The 27,971-nt window shown below is 36.7% G+C and overlaps 1 protein-coding gene across 1 annotated transcript in view; it reads left to right on the top strand.

Annotated features, from left to right (window-relative positions):
• The first annotated feature begins 10,839 nt into the window (after nucleotides 1–10,839).
• Nucleotides 10,840–27,971, top strand: part of LOC134647414 (obscurin) — a 124,279-nt gene continuing 107,147 nt past the window's right edge. Inside the window, exons 1-3 of the mRNA XM_063501768.1 lie at nucleotides 10,840–15,710; nucleotides 16,088–16,203; nucleotides 26,125–26,253. Of these exons, the coding sequence (XP_063357838.1) occupies nucleotides 11,130–15,710; nucleotides 16,088–16,203; nucleotides 26,125–26,253 (4,826 nt within the window). The 5' untranslated portion in view covers nucleotides 10,840–11,129. The remainder of the gene's footprint in view (nucleotides 15,711–16,087; nucleotides 16,204–26,124; nucleotides 26,254–27,971) is intronic.

Here is a 27,971-nt window from a genome sequence, read left to right as displayed (position 1 = left end):
TAAACGAAAAGTTCCACGCAGAAGTTGACCTAATATAGATCCAGTATCCAGCCAATGAAAATTGTATCTCGGCTGGATCGGAGGTTCGCGGTCGGCTCACAGCTTGTGCGAGAGATTAGACATTTTAGGATTATAGAATTTAATAAAATGTATTTATAGAAATGTATTTTGAAGCTTGAAGTATTTGAAATACAAAATACTAAATACATGTGAGTGCAGTATTTGAAATACGAAATACAAAATACTTTTGAGGTAGTATTTGAAATACAAATACAAAATACTAATTTGTATTTCAAATACGTATTTCAAATACATGTAATTGAAATACTGCCCAACCCTGGATATAGGTACGTACTAACAGTTCATGGTCGTGACAATGACGTGCGGTAAGTTTGGTCTGTCATCTTTGTGAAAAGTACAAGGAATTTCCTGCTTCTGGTAACAGATTAGGATTAGAATAATGTAAAAATAATATACTTGCAATGTATTTATACAGTTTTAGCAAAGAGAATAGAGTGTTACAGAGAGTTACTATCATGGTAATTTATGTAGCCACAGTACATTTACTGCCATCTTTCGACAGAAGATTAAAACTTTTAGAACGATATTTGACTTGGATCCTTATTCTTTCACTGATATGTGTAAATTTGTCAAATGTCAAAAATTTACGCCATCTACTCGACAGTAGGCAATAGGTATGGGGCCATCACTCGAAAATATTGCACCGTACCTACCTCTGGCCTAGTCTTCTGAGGCTTTCTTATTTACTGTCCGAGGTGTGTAGGTATATGAGTACATTACGATACAAGTGCGAAAAGTAGGAATTACCTTTTCGCACGTGTATTGTGTATACGTGTAACACAACGTTTTACAGTAGGTACATATGGCCCTTTACATTTTCGACATTCGCACGTATAGTGCTAATTAATTACCGCACTAGGGCGGTAAATTAGCACCACAATGTACTATAAATTGATCGGTCCCACGGAGCCGGAAAGCGGCCACTTCGTTTAGCACAGCGGGCCGAAAATTGACGTTTTCCGCACGGAGAACAGAAAACATCTGAACACAACATCAAACGAATCTTTTGTTCTGATGTAAATTTATCGCACCATCGCGAGTTAGCCAATGAGACCTATTTCTAAATCTAGTGCTCAGGCAGAATCTAGGACATTTGCTGTGGAAGTTATTTCAATGCACGAGTTGATTCCAAAAACTTAATTGAAAGCTATGATAATTCATTTCATCTCTTGTTATTGTCCCGTGTCTAATAAATATTTAATTTAGATTAATATTTTAATAAAGTACCTACTTAATGATTGAATGAGTGATAAAACGCTTAATTGCAAACCATAAAAGAGGGTGGGCAAATTGGCCTATATGACCAATAAGGACAAGCAATATGTCACTGGATAGCTTATTCTAAGTTCTAATACTTTTACTATGGCAGATAGTCCCAAATCTTTGTGTGAAATAACGTTATCACCGCAAAAAATATTGTGAGTTTAAACGTGAAGTCTGTATAGTTTTTTCGATACTAAGTTCCTGTGTCGCAGATCATTAAAGTTTTGTTATTATGGATGATTTGGTGTCACGATATTTTAGTTTTTTATTCGTTTTCTTATGTTTTTTTTGTGTAATTTTTTTTAAACAGAGATTTGACAAGTCTCGTCATACAAAAAAATGCAGTACCTATATAAAAAAACCTTTCTAATGGTATGTAGCTTATTCTTATTGGTTCATAGGCCAGTGTCCATACAAATCTGCCCATCCTCCTTTGATATCATAACATCAATGTGTAATAATATTATAACCTTGAAATTATAACGGCAGTAAAATATTAAATTGTCTCGAATACTGACCGTTTGACACATTGTTGTTTAGTCTAACATAAAACAATGAAATGAAATAAATATAAATACTAAAAAACATATTACAATATGTTTTCTACATGACACTATTAAAAGTCGTTATATAACTAAACGAGTTCAAAAACACAAATAAATAAAGAGTTAGTCTAAGTTCACCGACATCACCGACATGAACAAAACAAATTGTGGGAGTGTCATGAACGTCATGTTAAAAACTTGACATTAACGATGACAGGGCCACACTTCGTCATTGCAAATGCCATGCATAGTTTGCTTGGTCCTACTCTAATTGTAAGCTTTCAAACTTTCAACGGAACGATTAAACTAAAGACAGAAATATTCAACACCAAACAAAAGCCAACAGCTTTTAAGATAAATAATTATACAAACAAATGGAGGTGCGACATACAATGATGCAATCCATGCCAACAAACTACAAAATGGACCTTTTCATTGTAATGTACACTACGACACAAATAATGAGGGTAACCCTGCCAAATTCAAAAGCCACTTCAGTGTCGTTTTTAGGGTTCCGTACCCAAAGAGTAAAAACGGGACTCTATTATTATGACTCCGCTGTCCGTCCGTCTGTCCGTCTGTCTGTCACCAGGCTGTAACTCATGAACCGTGATAGCTACCCAGTTAAAATTTTCACGGATGATGTATTTCTGTTGCCGCTATAACAACAAATACTAAAAACAAAATAAAATAAATATTTCGTGCGCGAGGCCGACTCGCACTTGGCTGTTTTTTTTTTAGTTTTCAAGCTTATCTCGTTGGAGAGCTGATTGTCTAAGTAATCCTCATTATGCCTTACATTGGATCGTTGTCTACCCGCTGGAAAGAAAATACACTCTTACTAATTTTAATGAGTAGAAAGAGCATAATTTCAAGTTTACACCAAAAAATAACTCATAGGTATATAGGCTAATGTATTAAAAACAGCAAATCGGAGGCGCCATAAAAAACGCTATATTATCAACTGTAGCCCTTTCAGCTTTCCGATGCGTATACGCATGCGTACTTTACAGGTATGAAATGAGGTTAAGGAGACGTGACCCTTATGGTGTTTCCAATTTGCGGTTTCTAATACAATAAACTAACGAGCTCAGCTTGTGAACTAAAGACTACGAGTATCACTATATAGTTAGGCCATTTCAAACATAGACCAATAAAAAGGGATGAGTAGGTATACATTTTTTGTTCTTATTTAGGTACTGATTACGATTAGTTTGGTTTGCCAGACTATAACAGCTATACACTTACTTAACTGAACTGATCCTTGGGTATAAATGTCTTTAAGGTGAAGTGAGTTCAGAAAACGGAGTTTTAAAATATTCGTAGCGCTTTTTTGGATCACCGTACAGCTGCCATGAGTTGTATAAGCAATCTTGAGGCCTTTTTCTAGGGAACTCAACGATTCGAACCCTAAGTTTTTGACTTTCGCTCGATAGAAAACAATCACGAACATAGGTCTAAAACGGACTTGAAATATTCGTAACAATTTTGGCACAAAAGATAAAGATATGAAATTTGCTTCTAATAACGCGCAATCTTATTCTTGATGGAACTCAGTGATTCCTTTTTTTTTAAATGAACATTAAATAAATATATTCAAAGACATGATATCAGCGGTCCCGTGCACGCAACTTCTTTGATTCAGATGGCCGCTGGCCTCGGACGAAGGCGGACGCATCGCGCTTTGGAGCTCCATGACAGCTTACTCTTGACAAATAAATCATGTACGTATACGAAAAAGTATACCAGTAGACAGTTTGCATTAAAAGAAATAGGGTAAATAATTATCATCACGTGGAGCTCGAGTCTCATTTTAAATTTGATTTGCTGTTATTTACGGGGCATAATGGTTGAAAAACGCAGTAAACTATCTTAAAACAATACGATTACAATATAATTTAAGTAATTTGCTCCTTGAAATCCCGCTTAAAATGAAAAAAGTTTGAAGACTCATTTTTACTGATTGGAATTAATTTTCATTATGCTGGTATTAATATAGCGTCATTTTAAAAACGTTCCTACGTGACTTCTGTACGTCAATGAACTGTGATGACAGATGACAATTTTGTGATTTTGTATTTATGTTAGAGAACTTTTGTTCTTCAAATATTACCTATTAACATTCAGTGCCGATAACCCGACTATCGGGTATTTTATGATTTCGTTCCCAGGCCGGACGACCCGATAGTCGGGAACGTGGTACTACAGCTTTATATGATGACATTTTTACGGCCTATTTTGTTGCGGTTAACCAAGAAAAAATAAGCGGCTATGGTCTAGCCTCAGTCCTAGCGAGTTTTTGCGGCTTTTGAGACCGAGATATACTTACCTACGAGGCTTACAAGCCAATACCGGTGCGGTCTGGTTTGTGTTTGTGGTTGTTTGGATACATATAAACAGTATTATACAAATTTACTAGGTACCAAATAAATGCATATACAATGTTTGCGTAATTATAAGATTTTTTTTCAGATTAGTTTACTTTTTACTTTAGTAATAAATACATACAAACATGAACGCTGAAAACAATACACTCTTTTTGTTTGGGCAGTCGTGTAAAAAGCGGTACCGTACTGCTTACACCGTAGCTAAATCAGTCCCCGCATAGTGCAACATTCTATGTATATCAAATTTATGTGCAATCCTAATATATACAGTAAGTAAGTAGGTAGGTTACATTTCTACATGTATAAAATACCTATTTTCCACCCACCAATTTCCACCCTGCCAGGACTTTATTTATTAATAAAGATAAAGAAATGTTTATTTGCAAAAATGTAGTGATGGATAGGTATGTAGTAATTCTGGATGCGTACAGTTCACTTGTAGAAGCATGCAATTTTTTCTTATTAGCTAGGTACAGTCACCTGGAATAGTATCGATACCTTTGGGTTCAGTTGGCGTAAAGGACAAAATTTTAGTTTTCATAAGACGCGAAAAACAGCGATTTTTTTTAAATGTTGATATTTATATAATATTTTTGTTGTTTATGAAGCTACATTTTTGATGTGTATTAGAAAAGTACTCAAAATTTTAGTAACTTTACCCTGAATTAGCGGCCATTGTATGAATTAAATACGAAAGAAGTTACTCAATGTCCTTTACAATTGGTCAAAAACACTATGAATGTCTTTTACACCCATACATTTTTTGGTAATTTAGTGTATCTTGTTTAGTAGGGGCGACCCCCTAAGTAAGTGACGACATTCTCAGACTATTTTATTCCAAATTCGGGGTGTATTAGTTACTAGTCACGGTAGTCATGTTAATGAAGACGGTAAACTAAATATCCCAGTGCTTAATGCTAGCCGCCTTATACAGGGTGGATTTTCTATTTAGGTCAGTGAGGGCAGCTACCAGATCCCGTGCTGCTACGAGGAAACGGTCTTAGAAGACCTTTCTTCGATTTCAAATTAATGAAGATTGGCTTTTACAGATTTTGGAAAAAACATACAGGGTGCGAAAAAAAGGAATTTTTTGACAAACCTTTTTTTGATGCCAATCGATCCCATTCCTATTGAGAATCAAAAGCTTGTATGCAATCAGAGAAAAAATCCGGCTAGAAAAATCCCAAAAAGCAAGGAAAACTTTTCCCAGACAATTTGTATGACAATGAAAACTTTCACATGCTATTTTTGGATGCCAATCGATTCCATTCCTATCCAGTATCAATAGTTTCCTAGGGGGTCAAGTTACGGTAATGTACTAAAAACTACTAAGCCACAAATTAACTGCAGCCTATGGATCAACTACACTAAACGGGCTCTCAGCGCCCTACGCGTCCAATATAATAATAGCTTTAGGATGCTGTTGGGGCTGCCGCGCCATTGCAGTGCATCGGGGATGTTTTGCGAGAGACGTACGGATGGCTTCCATGCCATAATGCGCAAGCGCGTTGCGTCCTTGGTGAGGCGCCTGCGCGGCAGCCCGAATAGCCTCCTTCAGACGGTGGCAGAGCGCCTAGACGGCCCTTTCCAGCCACACTGGGATTTGCTGCACAGGGCGTCTAACTGACTGTTTTTATGTATTATTAGTTTTAATTTTTAATATTATATTTTTTACTTATTGTTATTGATTTTAATTTTAATATACCTACTTATATTGTTTTTATTATAATTTTGTTAATTAATTTGATTATTGTGTAATTAATAACCTTTACGATACTATCTTTGAACTTATAATTTATAACTAACTGGTCATTTACGCCCCTTGAGCTAAGCTGTTTTTGCAAGCTCATAGTGTAAAAATTGGGTCGTAAAAGCAACTTTTCAATTCAATTCAATTCAATGTTTTATTCATAAAATATACATTTTACACGTCAAATTTTTAAACATTATTAAATCTAGGTACATTCTGGTATTTTCTCGAGGTATCGAAATTTTAACTATGCAGAACGCTTAGAATTCTGAAAAAAACTGTATAACTCATTTTCGTCAAACTGTCCTTTACGCCAATTGAACCCAAAGGTGTAGATATCTATCTCTTTGAAGGCCGCAAGAATATGTGACACGCTCTTATGGCTCTACAAATAAGGTCGTGTCAGATATTATTGAGGTCTTTCGTTGTGTAACATATTATTGCAGGTGACTGTATTAATAACTAAATAATAGTATATACAATTTGAAGCTAAGGTAAGTCATATATAATAATAACATCATCGGAATACACATAATTATGAGTTCATTGAAATTGTCATTGAATTGATTTTGCGCCTTATCGAAAGCCGGACAGAATACAGTTGGTACCTAAATAACGTATTACCTACATCTGAAGACTTCCGTATTTATTCGGTTTATTTAGTATGCGCAATGCGCATCTCAACAACAATCAAATGAATTAGATTATTTACATTTAAGTACGTCACGTTTGACATTAACAGACAAGGAAAGCAAGATAAAATGTATTGTTTCTCTTTCTTCTTTCAATGGAACGCTTTTACAGTTCATGTTCCTCTAAAAAGGCCAATGGTTAACACTAAACTCAAAATGCTCTCATCTGCATCTTAAAAAAAAACAGCTTGGGTCACTGACCTGTCCCAGTAAAGTGAGGTAGTGTGCGTGAAGTGTGCTTGTGTGTGAAATGGGGTAATTTGACAGAATCTGAAAAATTTCCCCGGGCATACCTCGCCTTAAAATAAGTTTTACAAATTGTTCATTCACATGGATGATGGTACAAAGCCAAGATTTACTGGGTCTTGTAAATTCGGTAGAGTTGTACATGTGGTTGTCCACGCTTCATTTATGAAGTTTGCGAGTATTAATAGGCGGTGGACAGACGAGTGCTATTGTCTGTGTGACAGAGTGTTATAAATATCGCAAGTTATACGCGAACTGTCAGAAACTCTGAGCTTTTGCTAGCAAGCAACGTCTACGTGCAAAATTTACTCAGTTACACTATTTCTTAAGAAATCCATACTTTAATTGCAAAATGACTGATGGTGTATTGTTTTCGATATATTTAACTTACCGTGATATTATTATACACTCGTGGACAAATTTTAAGGAGCGCAAAAAAGAAAGTTTAATTACTAATTTAGAAATAACTTCGAAGAGTAAACATATTATTGCAGGGGCTCGTTTCTCAAAAGCTTGTAAAGTGGAAGTCCCTTTCTAACAAAAGCTGTCAAAAAGTGACATTTTGAAAAACGGGCCCCAGGTGTCCATTGATTTAAAGTTGTAAAACGTTAAATAAGTAAATGGTCTAAATTCCAACTAGCTCTCTCCACTGTACTATCATACAATAACCTAGGAATAGAATATTAAAGAATATATCTAGAAAGCTGAAATGATCTGCTCTTTCATTTAGTCGTCCTCGCCCGTCATTTCTTTAGTTTATTTAGTGCAACAAGGTTAGGCAACTGAACATAATTTGTTAAATCATTTTGTGTTATGACATTTCATTAATAGTAATGTCTTTGATGACATTTTTACGGCACCAATAAGACGTGTAGAATTTTTGCACGTTTTTCAGCGAGCGCCAAAGTAGCATGGGTAAACCGAGATTTCTCGGTCAACCAGATATTAAGTTGTACATTATGAAGCACGAGTATGTATATGCAATCAATGCACCTACAACAGACTCCAGCGATCATAACGTTTAAAGAATACTCAACCGAAATATAACCAAGAATGATGGAAAGATTTAACGAATAGACAGAAGTTGTTTATAATTAAATTTAAATAACCAATCTATAATATTTTCAATGCTAATGACACAAAGCTAAGTGCGTCAATGCTATTTTCACCTCAGCAGCTCGAACAAGGGTACTTTGCTACTTAAAAACAGTGAGCAAAATCGCATTTTGCTCACTGAGTGAGACAAAATGAGCAAAATGCGATTTTGCTCACTGTTTTTAAGTAGCAAAGTACCCTTGTTCGAGTTGCTGAGGTGAAAATTTAATTGTTGGTATATCTTAAGAAAACATGAGTGAATAGAGGTAAGTGATGAAGAAGGAATACATTTTTCGGGTTCTCTAATATGTTCTCACTGCTGAGGTGAAAAGATTTGTGAACTACACGAGATCAAAGTTATTTACATCTCGTGCGCTTTTGAGTCCCTTACTACGCTCAAGATTCTAAATTAATATAGAATCTTTCGCTTGCACGGGACTCAAAATAAGCACTCGAAGAAATATCAAACTTTGATCTCTTGTTGTACAAATAACTATTGTTTAGATAACGGGGAATATCGAACGTTTCCGTGCACTTAGTTCTATATTTTCACTGGCCTAATGCTTTGAAGTTATTTTTGTCTATGGTTTTGGTTGCTAAGCATACATTTCTTCATGAATTTTTAACAATTCTTATTATGAACTGAAATAGAACCATTATAAGAAAAAAATGACCAAGGCCTCCAGTGCCCAGGGCTGGAATCAAACCAGCATCACCCGGTCCACGGTGGCATGGAATGGATTAAAATTTCCCAAGTACTTACCTATTTGCAAAAGGTCACGGCGCCATCTGGAGTAGTGATGGGTAGGACATCAATTTAAAATGAGTTTGTATGAGTACCTCATTTTCTAAAATGAGGTGTTACAATGTCTTACTTCAAATGAGGTGAGGTACTAGCATATTTTCAGCGTCGACTATTCCATTAATTCCAACGGCGAAAAAATATTTAATGTATATACATATTTATGTATTCATCGCTTCCTTTATAAATAAATAAATAGTAACATTTAATTGGAGTGCAATTCTGGAGGTTAAGAATAGAACTTTTAGGAGAAAGATAATTTTAGAATCAAGTAAAATAAATAGAGGAGTGAAGCAAGACATTTTTGGGGTACGAAGTACTGCGACAAATTAACAAAATGAGTGGTACAAATGAGGTGCCCCACGAGTGAGCGACTCAACACTAATCTGGAGCCAGTTTCTCAAAAGCTTGTAACTTGTAATACAAGCGGATGTCACTTTTTGACAGCTTTTGTTAAAAAGGGACTTCCACTTGTATTACAAGTTACAAACTTTTGAGAAACGGGCCACAGGCCTCTAATTTAAATAGGTATTTTTATAAAATAATTGATAGGAAAATATTTAAATCAAAAGAGCGAAGAGACATAACATAAGTAATAAATGTAGATACCTATTAATATTTTATCTGTTTTGTTATATCAGAAGAATGTACGAAAATACATCGCTGTTGCATGGCATGAAGGTTCAGTTTCACATGACGTTAATAAATATAACTGTGCGAGGTCGGTGCAAGCGATGGGTCTGGAACATAAATAAATTAACCTTCTAATCTGTTGTGCTTTCCTTTCTTCAGCTGTTGTTGATTCTAAAGTGTCATTCTATGGAACTTGCTAACTATGTAAACAATTGTGTAGGTAATATTAAAATTGTCTCTGAATGTCAATTCAATATAGTGACTTTTGTTTACATAATTAGCAAGTTCAATAGAATGACACTTTAATAACAATTAATAGTATATGTATAGGAATTATCTGCATGACCAAAGTAACTCTGCACAGTATTTACAGTATTATATTTTGATGGGAATTTGATGTTTATTGTGATACTTCTATGTTACACTTTTACACAAAGTTGGCCGATTGAAAACTTATTACCAAAATAAGATACGAGTAGCTAATAGTAATCTTTGACTGATTTATGTTTATTTGTAACTTTGATTTCGACACGTGTTTCAGTATCGAACTTAATAGGCTGTCCGAAAATATTGATTGTAGAATCTATAATTTTGCAAAAAAATTGTTGATTAATGAAATGATACAGCAATGTAACAATCATTTGAAAAAGTGCTCCTTCCTAATACCTAAGCGTTTCATTTATATACAGGCAATAAGGAGGTGGGACATTATTTATGATGGAAGTTATGTTTCACGTACATACAAATAAAAAAGTTCATACGTGATGTGAGTCGCGTAAGAAGTAGTAAACAAATAGACACTGTAGATTTTTTTATTGTCAGGTATGTAATTACTAATTAGGCTTCCATTCATTCATTCATTTATTGGTTCAGCAGTTATGAAAAGTTTTTTCTATAAATATTTTTTTAAGAATATTCAATCTAATAATCCACGACTGCTTCGAATATATAAGAACATTGAGAGCTACGATGCTACAACAGATATCAAGTGTTTTATTTAGTTTTTATTTCCGACTACAATCCGCATGGGAACAGCCGACAACATTTAACTTTGTAACTTATGATGTTTACTTTCCATAAATTTAGGTTAAACGCTCTTTCTAATATATTTATATACATTTAAGCTGGCATCGTGACGGTTTTCACTTTAACCGAATATTATATTTATAAACCGGACTTACGTAAAACTTCTCTCGCCTTGACAGAGAGTACGAAAACCCACGAAAAGCTTAGCAAATGAGTGACGTCTCATTTCTTCTGAAAATATTAGCTTTTCCTTGAGGTCAGTCGCTACAGTTTTAATTAATTATGTCTACTCATTTCGCAACTCGGACTTTGTGTAACTGGATAAAAATTGGCAGTTATTCTTTTGTTATGCACGTTTACTTCGCGTTGGTGTTATTATAGATATTCTTAAACTTGTTTGTATGAAACTGTGTCATACGAAGCAAATCCATCTTTCTTTTGTTTATAAATAACCTGTAACCGGAACAAGCTTTCTGCCCCACACCGTCTGTAGGTGCGCGGACGCCGCTCGGCAGTCTCTCTGCGACCTCCGCAACGCACGCAAGCGTACAAGCTCCGCTACAAACAAAACATTTCTTAACTTGAGTAAACAAATATGATCGCGTGAACATGTCGTTCTGTAGAATCACTGGCCGCAGCCGCGGGCTGCCCAAGCCGCACTACTTCCCGGTTCTCGCTCCGATCTCCCCTGCGGACGCCAAGCGGTGCTGCAGGATCACCGGAAAATCTTACGGACTGCCTTCTCATCACTACATTCCAGTGCTTCTGACCTCCCGCTCCGGCAGTAAGAAGTGCAAAATTACCAACGTCTCCGGCGAACTCGGCCCGCACCACTACGTTCCAGAAATTCACTACGGCAACAGAAAACATGACATTCTACCGGACTTCAGATATATTTTCCCCGTGCTGGACGGCTCGACGGAGGCGCAAAAGGCTTTAATGGATATGCTGCTGACGAAACATGTCAATGACGACAAACGTTATGTGTATACGGTACAAGAAAGAAGATGCAGTTTAGTGTTCTCCGCTCAAATGGAGCAGGCAGTGCGCGACGGTGACGTTAGAGACGTGATGTTGGCGAAGGATTCGGACACAGTGCTAATAAAAACGAAACAGGGCCGCAGTGTCTCCATGGACTTTAAGGATTTCACAGAAGACGTTGAAATGTACGAAGGCGAAGGACCTAATGCAGAGGTGCTATTGCAAAGGGAAAAGGAAGAATTAGCGGAAAGAAAGAAGAAGAGGAAACGCGCCGCTGGATTATCTTCAATGAAGAAAATATTTGAAAACAAAGAAAAGCTGGCTGAAGTACAAGAGTTGGAAGAGGAAAAGCTTAGGCAAGAACGCCTCGCCAAAAAGGCTAAATTTGACAATAAACACGAAAAGCATGACGTTAAAAGCTTCGGTTGTAACAATTTCGATGTGAGCCATATGCGCTCTAAGTCAAGTATAGTTAGTTGCACCGCCGAGTGGACGGAGCGAATGCATCCGTTAATAGAATCGTGGGACTGGGAGCTGTTTGAAAAGGAAGCGGGTAATAAACAAGTAATCTCAACGACAACCCAATTGCCGACACCTGTTAAAATAACCCCGTATCACTGTGAAGCTGAGATTTACGAGTCTGAACAAAATATTAGCGATTTGTCGATTCCGCTGGAAAGTGTACCGTGTGTGAACCCCCTTAAAGTTCCAAAGGAACGTCCGTCCGAAACAATCCTAAATGCAGTGAAAGAATTGAGCGAGGAGCGTTTGAATGAAACTATGAATATCGAAGAGAAATTACTTTCTGAAAACAAGGTCGACATGCTTCCGTCGTTGGATATATTACCGGATGTTATTAAGAATATAAAGAAGGGCAAGAGAGAAAAAATAGCTAAAGTTTCTGGTTTGACGATAGACATAAACAAAGCGAAAAAGTTTATCCCCGGACAACATGTCAATACACCACAGGGTCCAGTATTTGTTCCGGGCCAGACTGTGGAAACTCCAATTGGTCCTTTGTTTGTTCCCGGGCTTAGTGTGAATACGCCCGATGGTCCAGGGCTTATACCGGGACATATTGTCACAAACGAAAATACCAATGAACCTTTGTTCCTCGCCGGGCAAGTGCTGCAAACTTCAAACGGAGAGGAATTCGTATGTGGACAAGTAATGAAAAATAAAGATAATGGACACAGCTTCACAGAAGGTCAAACAGTCGTATCTGAAGAAGGCTTGAAATTTGTACCAGGAAAAGTACTACACAGCGGCTCCGAAGAAATATTTGTACCTGGCCAAACGATAATGACCCCGGAAGGCGTTCAGTTTATTCCCGGACAAACTATGACTGACAGCAAAGGAGTTATTTTTACACCTGGGCAAAACGCAAAGATAAATAATGACTGGCAATTCGTGCCAGGACAGGTCGTGCATCAAGATGATGGATTACAGTTTGTGCCCGGTGCAACAATAGCGACACCAAACGGACTGAAGTTCGTACCGGGTCAAACCGTTTCCGTCGACGGTGAAACGATCTTTGTACCCGGTATCACAAAAACAACCAGCAGCGACAGTTTACAATTCGTTCCGGGCACCACAGTGGAAACAATCGATGGACCGAAATTTATTGAAGGTCAGATAGTGCACACCGAATATGGAGAAAAGTTTATGCCCGGCAAAACGATAGTAGAAACTAATGGACACGTAGAGTTTTCAGTTGCAAAGTCTGTGGAAGATATAACGTTCTCAGAATCTGCTCCAACTGGATTACCAATCGATATCAAAACATGCTCTCTGTCTGAGGAGTCCTTGTATGTGTTTGGACACATGGTGCAAACAGCGAAGGGCATTGAATTTTACCCCGGCCCAAGGATGCCGAATATTGATGGCAAGGTTGTCCCCGGTCGCCTCGTTAAGAATGAATTAAACCAGTCACGCTTCGTTCCTGGAATGATGGTTGAAGGTGTTTTTGTTCCTGGACAAATAGTTTTCACTGAAAATGGAGAACAGTTTGTCCCGGGTCAAGTGGTCGATACTACTGATGGACCCAAATTTGTTCCTGGGCAAGTAGTTAACACAAGAAATGGACCAAAGTTTGTGCCAGGTCAAACTATTCATACTATTGATGGGCCCCGTTTTGTACCAGGACAAATCATTGAAACAAAAGCTGGTCCAACTTTCATACCTGGCCAAGTTATTTCTACAGAAGATGAAGGGTCCAGGTTCGTCCCAGGTCAAGTGGTTGACACTGAAGAAGGACCTAGATTTGTTCCTGGAAGAGTCATTGAAACTGATGACAATGGAGTCACGTTCGTGCCTGGACAAATCGTTCAAACTCCTGAAGGCCTCAAATTCATTGCCCCTGATCTAACAGAAGGTGAAGAAGGTCTTGAGTTCTCCGTACAAAGCTTTGTTGTCACTCCAGAGGAGTTAAAGTTATTGAAAGTCAAAACGAATCCAAATGATACTACTTCAACTAAAGGAGAGTTGAGTATTGATACCAAGATGTTAAGACAGCTTTCCGAAGCAGGAATGTCTATTGGAAGACAAGTACCAGCAGACTTACCTGCTATCAGTGTAATTTTAAACCACACACGTAACGTTGAAGCCTTGAAGGCATTTGTCACTGATTATGGACTTAAAGATGAAATAGCAAACCAATTGATGGATGTGATTACGTCAATCATAGAAATGAGTGCCCATTTGAAATCTGAACTACACGAAAATGATGAAGAAAAAATAAATGACAGGAAGACTAGAGTTAATAAGAAAAGATTAGAAATGCAGGAAACTGGATATGTTGGTGGTAATGGCCAAGGTGCGCAACAAGAACATGTCAAAAATTCTATAGCGGCAGCAGTCTTGGCTGCTCTAGTCACTGCTGAACAATTCGAAGAGATAAACAACAATAACGGCAGGGAAAAGTATAAACTAATCTTAAAATCTATTGATACCATTTTAGGAAAAACCATAGACGAAGACTTAGTTTCTGCTATGTTCGAAATTTTACAAAAAAATGAAGACAAAGAATTCTTGTGTGAAGAAATATTGGAAAATACGACACAGCCAAAAGTAGAATTGATCAAAATTGCAATTAACAGCTCCTTGCAGAAAAATGCGATCAGTGAAGAAGAAATAATTGAGAAATTTGGTGATTTCCTGAGCAGTGAACATGAGGTTTTAGGACCGGCTTTCAAGAATATCACTAAAAACGACACAAATATCTTACACCATGTTTTGAGCCATATTTCAGACTCGATCTCGTTTATCAAAACTGAACATGAAGCCGCAGAGACACTCCAAAAAGCTATTGTATCTGCCGTACAAGAGGCGAGTGCAAAGGAATTAGAAATTCTAATAAATGACACAGAAAGTAAAAATTTGAAAGAATTAATAGCTCAATGTGTTGGTTTGGCGAAAATTCTCGGAATGCGCGACGTTGCCGCTAGTCTCTTGTCATTTGCGAACGACGAACAATGTTTATCTAAAATAGCAAGCGACCCAACGAGTCTAAACATTTTGAAACGCCTGACAGTCATGCGGAAACTCGCAGACAAAACACCAAGCTTACACTCCGCTTTAAAGAAATTGGAGACTGACCCAGAACTGGCTCGAACAGATCCCAAACTACGGGATCTGGTGAGAGAAAGTGGTGCACTCATGATCGTTCCTGAGCCGGCTTTGATGACATCGGCAGATGTGCCATTAAGTTTGCTCGATCCTGAAAATAGCTTAGCCATGGAAGATTTTCTTTTGCAACATAAAAAGCATAAAGGAGCTTTATTGATAATGAAGAGAGGTCTCCAATGTGTCATTCCTAGAGAAGCTAGCCGAGCTGTATTGTCCGGACAAGTAGGTTACACAGTTCTTGACGAAAGCGGAATCCGACATTTCGAGCCTTTGAGCGTCTTTTCTGCCTTAAATTTGAGTCAACCTACAGCAAACCGTTTTTCAATGTACAGTTGTCTTATCGCTGATAATCATGAGGAAGATTCAGAAGACTTAACAGGATACTGTAATGGTATAACCAATAACCAGCGGATCAGATTAGGCGGATGGTCAAGCGGGAGTCGCAGATACAGCGGCGTTTTACTCGATAGAGAAAATACTAGGAATCGGATGAGTAGTCTGGATTACACGCCAAGTTACAAGCGCTACCCCTCGAGATCTCTCTCAAGATCGAGATCTAGTTGTAGCAGAAGTCCTTCTAAGGTAATTTTTAATACCAAAACATTTTATTTGTATCGGATTAAGCAACCATGTTGCAATGTTAAAAATAGATTGGAAATAAGATTCAGCGATATACGATACTGTCATATAATCCATCGTCTTTGATATGACATTTAATTTCCTTCTTTTTTTTCCCTTTAATAAAAATAGAAATATCAATAAAAGAGTTATTGATATTTCTATAGATCATAATATTTTAGTGCAATTTTTTTGAGAAACTCTGATTTATGACACATTTTCTTCAGTTGCGTTAGTTGCGTTGAATTATGTGGTACATTCAACTTGCAACCGACTTCTCCAGCATAAGCCAGAAAGACATTTATGACTACGGAAATACAGTGTATTTTTCTTTGTTTCAGGTCGAAGACGTAGTGGTAGCCACGATAGACTACACGGCAACAGCCGACGACGAAGTCTCTCTAAAAGCCGGAGATATCGTAGAGGTTCTCGACACGAAGGCAGCCCTCGGATCAAAGTGAGTACATCATATTATTGGCATGCGCTTTGCACAGCCGTGCCCTCGTTTATTAACAGCACATTCATTTGTAAACCTTACTTCTTCACTATAAGGTTTACAGATGGTCAATTTAATGTTCTATAACTGGAGCGTACGTTGCGAGTTGCGACACAGGAGTCATTGCTTTGGTACTAAAGTTTAATAAACTATATTTAACGTCATCTGTATCTAACATATACTCGACAGTGTTAATCCGTGAAACTATCATGTTAATTAGTAATTTATAGTTAAGAGATTTTGATCTATATGACAGAGTAAGTGTTACTACTGAAATATTCACTATTTTATTTATCATGTAACATCTTCAGTCTATTGTAGTACCTTCTATAATATTAACAGTTATCAAACTTAAGATTCGGGAACATGACAACAAATCTTTCATTTAATACATTGATTAGCGTTTCATTGAAGTAGTACATTTGTTATTAATAATAACATTAATTGAAGACTATCAGATGGATCTAATAATGGAAAGTAGAAGATATAAAATTCCAAGAATGCGTCTAATAGATTATATGCGTCGAACATTCCGCATGAGACCGATATTTTTAGCCCGGTCGTTGCACTCTTACGAAACACGAATAACATTCTCATAAATCTTCATACTCGCACTCATCAACTTCACTAAAGAATTATTGATTGTAATAGAAAGTCGAAGTCTAAGAAAAAAAAAACGTGCCCCGTAGTTTTACCGCCGAATGCCGTATGTTGCCGGTTCATGAGGAAGTAGGGATGTTGCTGGCATTAGAGCAGTTCAATAAGGATGAATTTAAAAACTATGTAAATCACCCCAGGTTCACGAGAACAATCAGTAAAAAAATGTTAGAGGTTCCGTCTTGTGGTAAAAATTATTATGGAAAAAGATGTAGGAAGTACTTGATCCCAAAATTGTATAACGAAATACCGTATGATATAAGGGAATGTAAATCATTTAGGATGTTTAAATTTAAAATGAAAATGTTTCTATTAGACAAAATTAAATTAAAGTTACCATCATAAGCAATAAGATGTACCTACTGTTAACAATTAATTAAGCAATTGCCTAAGTAGCTAAGTTTACCCATCTATGTTTTAAGGGAGTTCCCTCTGCCAACAAACTGTCCTGCAGTTTGGCAGAAGAAAAAAATATGTATGTTAGGGTTTATTTCATCTGAATAAACGATTATTTATTTTTTATTTATTTATTTTTATTTATTTTTACAGCCGAAACAGAGGGCTTTGTAGATACCTACTGTGCCGTTTTGTGGTTACTGAAACGATTTTTTTTGACAAAAGTAACGTATCAGACAATGCGTCAAAAGTATCTACTATTTTCTAATAGCTTAAGAAACAGAAGTCCCAATATTTAGAACAATTAGACAGTAGCAGATACCTACTTTAGAATGCATTTGAAAAAGTATTTGAGGGTGGCAGATACATATGGCGCGTTGTTTCATCTTCTCTTTTGATATTTACTGTTCAGAGCCGTACAGTGCCTTCTACCCACCCACATAACCTTCTACATTCGAGGCACGAATTTTAGTTAGTTCCCTATTCGCCGGATTCTTGTTTCGTCGAATTCTCGTATGTTACGGCGAAACAAGAACCCGGCGAATCGGGAACCAACCCGAACTTTTCTTAGACTTACACATACACAATCAATTGTATTTGCCCTCACGAACCATCACATAACACCATTAGCATCATGAATAAATACATAATTAGAGATTATTGATGCAGGTACAGAGGTCGAGTATATCGTTACGAGAACCATTTCTTCAATACACGAGGACCATCCATTGACTACGTATTTAGCGTTCCCACCTACAGAATGTACTATTACTGATCATGCTTTAGAAGACGAAGACAGAAGAACGTTTGCCATTGTAAATATCTCGCAGCAAATCTATGTTGTATCATTTGTGTTGTGATCTAAATTAGAATTGTGATAACTATGTTACATTTATTTGTTTTTAATATTGTATATACACCTAGCTACGCTATTTGCATTACGTTGTGTTTTATAATTTCTTTGTATTCTAGGTGATTTGGCTCCTAGTAAATCCGATACAAGTTTGAAAGTAGTTTTACATTAGTTGTTATATGTTTCAACTGCTATTTTCACATATATATACGTGGTATAGAATATTTAGTTTGTCTAATTTTAGGAGAACAGGTATAATAAAATTAAATGCCTTGTAATTCTTGTTAATTTATTTGTCACCTTTTCCACGCGCGAGAGATGTCTAAATATAAATACGATGCGAGGTTTATTTTTTACTTTACCTTGCTTTTAAATATTTATCGTAATAATAGTCACGATATAATTCATAGTGACAGTGTGAGAAGGAAATCATTATGATGGTACGTACAGAGATAGATTACTTCAGGAATAACGAGTGACTCATGGCATTTCCATTCAGAGATTCTCAACAAGCAGGCTATGCCTCTACTAATAATATTTGCTATTCGGAAATCTTATCTGTATTTTTATTGGATTCTTGGATTGTATTTTTTTTTAATAAGGATTATCGAACCTTAACACCAAATCTTGGCTAAAATGAACTTTGTAAAGTGCTTAATGCAGAAACCATTTGAATTGAGTAACAAAAAGTCGTAACCTTACCTAATTGTCAAACAATTCCAATTTATGAAAGTTGTGGTAAGTAAATTAACGTGGAAGTACAATTAAGCTAAGTAGGTATTATTAGAAAGATGTAAGAGAATAATTTAGATTGTTACAGTAGAGCACATGAAGAAAAGCTACTTTTCCTGAACCTTCATGCATGTTTGGGGGTCAAAATCGTGGGTTCAAAGCTTGGTTGTGTTATATTATATACAGCAGAAAAAAATGCAAAAAGAAGACTAAAAATTAGGTCAAGAATCTAATAATTTTTAGTCAAACACTAACAAGAGCTTAAAAAACAAGTACCCAAATGATGTTATTATAGGCTTCCTGAACCAACTCGTGCCAATAGATTATGTACAAACTGCAACACTTAACTGTCCATCGGTGGACCCTATGCCTTTTGTAATAAGGTTTACGAACTGTCAGTTTACAGTGTCGGCGATGGTACCTATGAGTTAAACATATATTATGAGAGTAATTTTAATGATAATAATATTTACACCAAGATATTGAAAGGTATTCGTATAGTAGTACCAACATCTCACCAGGAATAAAAATGCTTGCTTTATTTTTTTTTACCTAAACTGCAAAAGTGCTGATCAGAAAATGTTCGATTCAATCGACCAATAAATAAAAAACAAACAGTATGAGACTATCTTACATAGACGTAAAAAATCAACATTAAACATCTAGAAAATCATGGACGCAACAAAAATATTGCGAAATTACCTACTTTTCCCACACTTATTCATGTCACATCAAAAAACCATATAGCTCATTAATTCTGTTGTCTATACAAACTGTCAGATGACAATCGCAATACGGTCATCAGATCACCCCTGCCCCAAAATTCCCCGTAAAATGGGGAAGTTTATAAAAAGACGAAAGGTAGGCAAAGTCAGTGCTTTAACTAGTTCAGCAAACTGGCTGGATGCCAGTCCGTTTAGGTGATGTGTCATTTAGAGCTAGACCTGTGGTCATACATTAGGAAAATCATACAATGTAGGTAGGTTCATCAATCATACAATGTCGATAATTATTTCTTCAATTGTAAGTTTATAACTTATAAAAATATCAAGGACAAGTTACTGACTTAATCAAAGAAGGCAATAAAAAAAACGAAAGTCGAATAAAGATCGATTGATCCAAGAGGTATATAATGATACAAAATAAGAAATAACGAATGAGACAAGCTGAGCGACGATGATACCTGTACTTGACGCTGTGTAATGCTCTATAAGTAGAAGAATGATCCATAAAAGCATATAAGAAAGACAGAATAGAGAGAGTAGGGGAGATGTGGGTATAATGATCCCCTTAAGGGAGAAACTTTACTGTGTTCACAGTTGGAGATAAAAACACAAGATTTAGGTCTTTATGAATAGTCCAGTTACTTAACTAAGTAACTGCATACTTATTTCTCGTATTTTTTTATATGTATACTTAAATAATTATGTTGTTTTCTAAAGGTTTAGTAAAGGATAATTTTATACATAGGTATGTATAAAACGAGCCCTAGGGTAGAGTTAAAATAATCACACATGATTCCTTTGTAATATCAAGATTTCTTCGTCTTAATGATTTAAGTCAGTCGATTCCAGCGTTTCTTTATTTTCAGAAGATGAGTGCTATTTTTTTTCTATTTTGGGCTTATTTTTAACGCCGTCAGGGACACAGATTTTGCTTGCTATTTTAAAAGGCAATCCATAATTTAATCGCATTAAGAGCCCTTAGCCTTTCTTCCTAAGGTCATTTTTTCGGAAGTAAGTGGCTTTGCGCACATAAATTCGCGACATGATATGTTATGGCCTGTACAGGAAATGCTCATAGTAAATTACTTAGGGGGTAAAATGATTCCAGGGATCATTTTACGCCTACGAAAAGGGATCATTTGACCTCAAACACCAAATTTTAAATATCGACAAAAGTATAACTTTCAAGTTCAACTTGCTTCAGTATAAACATCCTTAAATAATAGATAAACATCATTAAGATCCGACAGTGAAACATAATTTGAATAAAACGCAACATGCTAAAAGTAATGGAATTCGGAAAATAGGCTACCGTAAATTAGACGTATATGTTTTAATTATTTTCTAATAAAATCACGCTACGTCCTCATACCGCCATGACACTTTAAGAGGCAACTGGCGGGGTCACGGGGAAGACGTTTGATGCATATTTAGATAGATGGCATCTTAGTTGCTCAGATAAGAGGGGGGATCATTTCACTTTGAGGGATCATTATACACGCATCTCCCCTAAGTATACCTCAATGTATACCTATTCAATGAAACCGCATACAAAGTGAACCTTTTTCTTCGCGCTGGAGAGTACTGATTTATTTGTAGCTAAGAATCCAGAGTAGGTACGAGAAAGTAAGAAGGCAAGCTTGCTAAGCAGTTAATGAAAATAAAAAGTTTAGTATGTATATTTTCAATCACTTCATGTTATCGAATCGAACAAATCAAATATAAACTACAATAAAAACAACAGATTGAGTTGGTTTATGTTAGTAAAAAAAACTTTAATAATTCCTAAAAAATAATTCCTAACAAGTGTAACTATAGTTAAAAGGGTTTTACGTCGTTTTCTTTGGACACTTTATAATGTAATGGACCCTATAATGGACGTGGAACCGGTAATGGGACATAAAACCACAAATCCTCTAAAATAAGTATCTAAAAGTAGTTTATGAACACTGGCAATATTTTACCATAAATAAGAGTCATAGAGCTGTTTAAGTTTGAATTTTTATTAATTTCGGTTACTTTTTAAGAAATTGGCGTCAACCCAAAAGTTGTCGTGTCACCGAAAAATATAACTAGTAAGAATTCTTAACAACTTCGCTAAGAGAGGTGAGTTCATATATTAAATTGTAATTAATTATAACTTGGTGTAAACTAGAATGTGTTTTGTTAATTGCATTTACCATGAAATAAGGTATACAACACACTATTTTGTGTCTCTAGAGATGTATAAAAAATAATGGTATTTTGCCCAATCCCATTATAGGAGCTCTAAAACTGCATACCTCCTATGATGGGATAACTTACAATTTACATAATGATGCTTGCCATGGCGTAATTTCATGTTTAAATAATACAGAAGTAGGTATAATGTAGTTACGAACTATGTCAGGAAGTCTTCTCGGACTTCGGATATAGTATTTTATGCAACCGTTGTTTAAGAGGGGTCAAAAAAGGCGAGTGGCGTGAAGCCGAAAATTGTTAATAAAGACGCCACGAGTATTTTTTGACTCAGTTAAACAACGTTGCATACAATACTTTTTCTACGACCAAGCACTTACTTTGAAATGCAATGAAATAATAATAAGAATAGATGATGATGATTGTTTAATGTCCTAATGTGATAGGTTGTTCAGTGCGTGGGATTCTTAAGGGGAACGAAAATTTTATTATTTTTGCGCCACGACGCACGGTTTAGGAGATACAGCCCTATAAAGATGAAAACTGATGATGATGATGATGATGTGACCAAAACATGTCTATGGTTCACTCATCTGGCAGAAATGACAATTAAAATTAGGTTGGCAACAATGTATTCCATACAATATTTTTTAAGTGGTGATTACACGAAGTATCGTATCGTATCGTATCGTATTCTTACATAAAAGCTTATACCAAATATGACTAATAACTAGTTTTTTGCCAAAAATTTATTCCCTGTTCCAATATCTTATACTGATAGGGTATGTCCATTATAGGGGGCCCATTACTGGATCCACGTCCATTACCGGGGTACCATTACTGGAGCTTTGGTGTCCATGACTGGAGAAAAAAGGCATAGTTTTAATTTGTAAATTATGTGGAAACTAATTGCAGTATCTTTGATATAACACGCCTGAAACATAAAAGATGGATAGGATTTTCATCTTTAAACACGCTAAGCGGTAGAACTTTTGCCGGTATCAGGGAAATATCACAAATACTCCAAATTTCCTCTTAAATGTCCCATGACTGGTGCTGTTACTATACATAATATTCAAAGAATATTATCGTTTACTTTTATAAAATTGACAGAAGCTTTCAACACTTTGGTCGTTGCCACTCTATGAAGCTAGTTTTATAGGTTTCAAGTTAAATTACTCAACAATCAGTTGTTCTATTTGAAACTTAACTTTATTAGTACTATTTATCAAGGTTGCTTTTTCATCAGCAGAATTTGAATAGATAAGAGTTTGCAAAAGAAAGTTCATCGCTGAAAGATGGCTTGAGTTTATTACTCTATTTATGAGATAAAAAATGGGTAGCAGACACACCTAAGACACTAATTTCGAATGAAACGGCTGTTTAAATAAATATTTACTCACATCTGTTTTCCTTACCTAATTCCTGAGGCATACATTTGAAAGGTGCAAAAGTATTAGGTACAGATACTTAGAAAAATAACCAATTCAGCTCCTAGTTCGTAGTGTAGGCTATGTGTGAAGTGGGTGGTGGGATTAAATGGAAGCGACGACAACGCACGGTATGAAATGAAGGTTAAAAAGGTGAACTTTCATAGGCAAAAAACTATTGGACAATGTTCAATATTCGGGAAACGGAATAAGTAAAATAGAAGCCGGGGAAACGCTTTCGCAGCATAGCTACTAACAGCAGGGGCCCGTTTCTCAAAAGCTTGTAACTTGTAATACAAGTGGAAGTCCCATTCTAACAAAAGCTGTCAAAAAGTGACATCCGCTTGTATTACAAGTTACAAGCTTTTGAGAAACGGGCCCCAGGTGGTAAAGTTATACCAATAACTGACTTCTACAGTTACCTATCCTAGTTTGTTGACAAAGTCAATATTACTTAAACGTTATTACAGAAACTAGAACAGCCAATCTAGTCTGACATGGATCCAAACATCAACATGGACAGAGGGAGTTCTGCTCCCGATATCTGTGCCACCGTTGACGTCAGAACGTTAGTAGGGCAGACAGAAATAAGCTCCAGCTTTAATGAGTTTTTGGAGCGGATTGTTAAAATGTGACTTATTAGTTTTATTAGCTATGGTTGAGCGAAGCGGTATACAGGATTTGATAGAGTAAGGGCTAGTTGCACTTGCACCAACCACATTTGACAGACTGATCAACGTCAGCCGGCGCGCCCCGGCGCTTTACTATGAAACTTTTCATACATAAAAATTTAGCGAACTCTTTAACGATACGAACAGTTTGGTGCAACCGACCCTATGACGTTTGCATGCATGTAGGTACCTATTTTTTTTAATAGCCCGTTTTAGTGTCCCACTGCTGGGCAAAGGCCTCTCCCCTTGATCTCCACAACTCCTGCTGTTGTGCTTCTTCCGGCCTTCACAACTTCATCAGTAACTACTGATGAAGGCGTCTAAGTCGTTCCGCCTTCTCTGTCTGGGCCTGCCACGTCCGCGCTTTTTTTGCGGTATCCACTTGGTGGCTATACTAGCCCACCTATCTGGATGCATGCGGCAGACGTGACCCGCCCAGTCCCACTTCAGCCTGGCGGTCTTCTCCCCCGTCAGCTATGCGTGTTTTGGAGCGCAATGTACTTAGTGTTTCGGATACTCCTACGATTTAGTTTAATTACTTACAATTTGGGAATACAATTTTTATACACGAATTCAATACCTATATATCATACTTTTTTCTGGCAATAGATCAATGGTCATAAAAAGTAGATCATTTGAAATATTGCTTTGCCGCTCGAGGGGTAATTGCAATACTTCTTGCACTTTGTTTCTGTCGGGGAAGAAAGCGACTCCAAGCATTTGACGGATGACCAATTAATTATAAAGGCAGTAAACGACCATACGTACCCTAATTATAGCAGCCTTTGTTCCTGTGAGTTTGTCAAATTTTAACGTATGTACCGCCCACACTATTAACTGACAGTGCGTAAACCTTATTTCAAAAGGTATAAGGTCCACTGATGGACAGTTAAGAGTTTTACTGTTTGTACGAAAAATACGAGCATGGTATCAAAAATATAAACAAAGGAGTGTTTTACGTCGTGTCAAATGGCTTTTGAATAACTTCCTCATTTATTCTCGGAGACCTTGGTTTTACCAGAAGTAGAAATACTGAAGCGAAATTGTGAATGCATGCCAAAATTTGCCAAAATCGCTAGAACCTTGGGGTGAAGTCGTCACGGAGGTCACAGAAGGACGTCGCCCTGGTGATACATTATTTGCAAAATAATATTTTTAGAAAGCTTTACGTTTCCGTATTTGTGTGAAAATAAAATTAATTAAAATGAAGTTGTTTTCTTCATGACTTTCATGAGGTAAGGGCATGGCAAAAAGGAATAAGCTAATATTCATTTGCTATAAACTTTGACTGCAAACTGTAGTTCCTCAAACTATAACTTGTACGAGTATTAGTTTCGCGAAACGGGCCACAGCTGTCCCACAGTTACCCAACGCTCCACATAAAAATAGCCCCGGATCACATGATGCAACCCGAGAGGCTTGGACCCTGACATTGCGTCTGTCACCCATGATTGATGGACGTCTGCTATCTTTAGAGGAAGAGTGAGCTTCGTTTCAAAAAGTTTTAGACTATACCTACTGATTTATGTAAAGTGATTTTAGGGGGAAATCAATTCTGTGCATATCGGCTTTGGAATACATCACTTATCTGACAATTGACAGTTATCTAATGGTATGATAATGTTAACTCATTATAATGCTGATTATACTTTCATTTAAGCAGTTGATTCAGGTCAGTCATGTAAGCTCAATGTTTAGAAGACCGGCATACAAAATTTCAGGGAAGATCGTCATAGAGCCAGAATTCTATTTGTATATGTAGGTACATCGCCCAGATATTATAGTCAGAAAGGAAGATTTTTCACTCCTACTCTACCAACCTTTACCAAAAGTTAAAAGCAACGACTTTTTTGGTAAGGACGGCTAGAGAATGGAATGCGCTCCCGTCATCTGTATTCCCTGAGAAATATAACCTCGGTCTCTTTAAAGCTAGAGTGAATAGGCTATTACTGAACCGGTGAGCTCCATCTTAGGCTGTCTTCACTTTCCATCAGGTGTGACTAGAGCCAATCGCCGATCAGTCTATTATTAAAAAAAAAAAAGAGTTTGGAGACGGTCTTCCTTACATTGACCTTACTTTGAGGCTTTGTCGTGGCCTCCAGGTCAAAAACTTTGAAGACCCTAAAGAAATTAGAAAATAATTACCTTAATAATTACCGTTGTGTTCACCTTGTATACCATCCATTCTTCCATCTCCATAATTGTAGCCCCTCCCTAACACTGGCCACTCTAACTCCCAGGGCGCGCCTGAACGACCCTGGTCTGGACCTGGACGTGGAACTCCTGGACTCCAGCGCAGCGAAACACAAGGCCGCAGTCAGGCCGAAGAAGAACCATCCGAAAGTCAAGAGTGGGAAGACTGAGGAAAGGTAAATTTTGGTGGGCTTTGCTTTATGATTTAACACTTTGAATGCCAAGAAGACGCACAATTATTGTTGAGAGTGAGAATTATCGTACCATCGGCTACTGTTAACTGACTGCTGACCGTGTTCGTAAGCCTTATTACAAAAGGCATAAGGTCCACCGATGGACAATTTAAATAACAATAAGACGGGTGACCGGAGAGCTGACGGCTTCCTCACACAGCACTGCGATACAACGAGGAAATGCCGTCATCATCCTTGGTACAATGCCTCAAGGGCCTATATTAGATTTAAGCTAGTTATTAATTTAGTGTAGTAGTACCACTTTATATATATTTTATGTAAATAAATGTATTAAGTCACTAACAATAATTCATGGAACACTCTATTCAATTATTTAGTTCAATGTCTCTAAATTCCAGAGAACCTAACAGAAAAATAATAGACACGGGATAAAATGATAGATACAAATGTTTGCTCCACTTACCACAATGTTTTTCTCGTGTTCTTAGTTCGCATGTAATATTACAATTACATAATGTACATGTCAGATGACCCAATTATTAAAATAATACCAAGGTCCCCAGATGTAGGGTAAATCTGTTCAAGTCTACAATTAAATTGAAATTGATCGGGATATCTGTTCTGCTTGTTCCGAAATTGGGACGGCGTGATTAGATTATTCACTTTCATGTTTAATAATCGTTATGTTGGGTATTTTTTTACAGTGTTTTCTGCGGTTTTTAATAGACTTTAATTATTTTCTTGTGTGTTTTTTTAAACCAAATTGGCTATTAAATCTTTTCAGATTTTCGTCCGACAAGGAATATTCGAATAAGTTTCGCGCAGGGGACCGATTTTTGAATTTCGACCGCTCGATTTCGTGTATTTCGTTCAGTAATATATCCACTACTAGGTATATAATTTCTACTAATAGAATTGAAAACGAGTGGTCAGTACCACTCGATTCCAAATTTCTATCACTCGTTTTTCAAAAATTAGCCTTTCGCCGTTTTCCACCGATTTTCGAGTGACGAAATTGAATGATCGAAATTTAAAAAGCGGCCAAGTGCGAGTCGGACTCGCCCATGAAGGGTTCCGTATTTAGGCGATTTATGACGTATAAAAAAAAACTACTTACTAGATCTCGTTCAAACCAATTTTCGGTGGAAGTTTACATGGTAATGTACATCATATATTTTTTTTAGTTTTATCATTCTCTTATTTTAGAAGTTACAGGGGGGGGGGGACACACATTTTACCACTTTGGAAGTGTCTCTCGCGCAAACTATTCAGTTTAGAAAAAAAATGATATTAGAAACCTCAATATCATTTTTGAAGACCTATCCATAGATACCCCACACGTATGGGTTTGATGAAAAAAATAATTTTGAGTTTCAGTTCTAAGTATGGGGAACCCCAAAAATTTATTGTTTTTTTTTCTATTTTTGTGTGAAAATCTTAATGCGGTTCACAGAATACATCTACTTACCAAGTTTCAACAGTATAGTTCTTATAGTTTCGGAGAAAAGTGGCTGTGACATACGGACGGACAGACAGACGGACAGACGGACAGACAGACAGACAGACAGACATGACGAATCTATAAGGGTTCCGTTTTTTGCCATTTGGCTACGGAACCCTAAAAATCGGCCCCCAGGATAATTTTATTGTTGCTTGTTTCGCTTACTCCTAAATTAACTATGTGCATATTTTTAATAATC

The sequence above is a fragment of the Cydia amplana genome, chromosome 4, assembly GCF_948474715.1.
Source record: "Cydia amplana chromosome 4, ilCydAmpl1.1, whole genome shotgun sequence".
In the NCBI taxonomy this organism is placed as follows: Eukaryota; Metazoa; Arthropoda; class Insecta; order Lepidoptera; family Tortricidae; genus Cydia; species Cydia amplana.
This window is presented reverse-complemented; position numbering and strand designations above follow the sequence as displayed.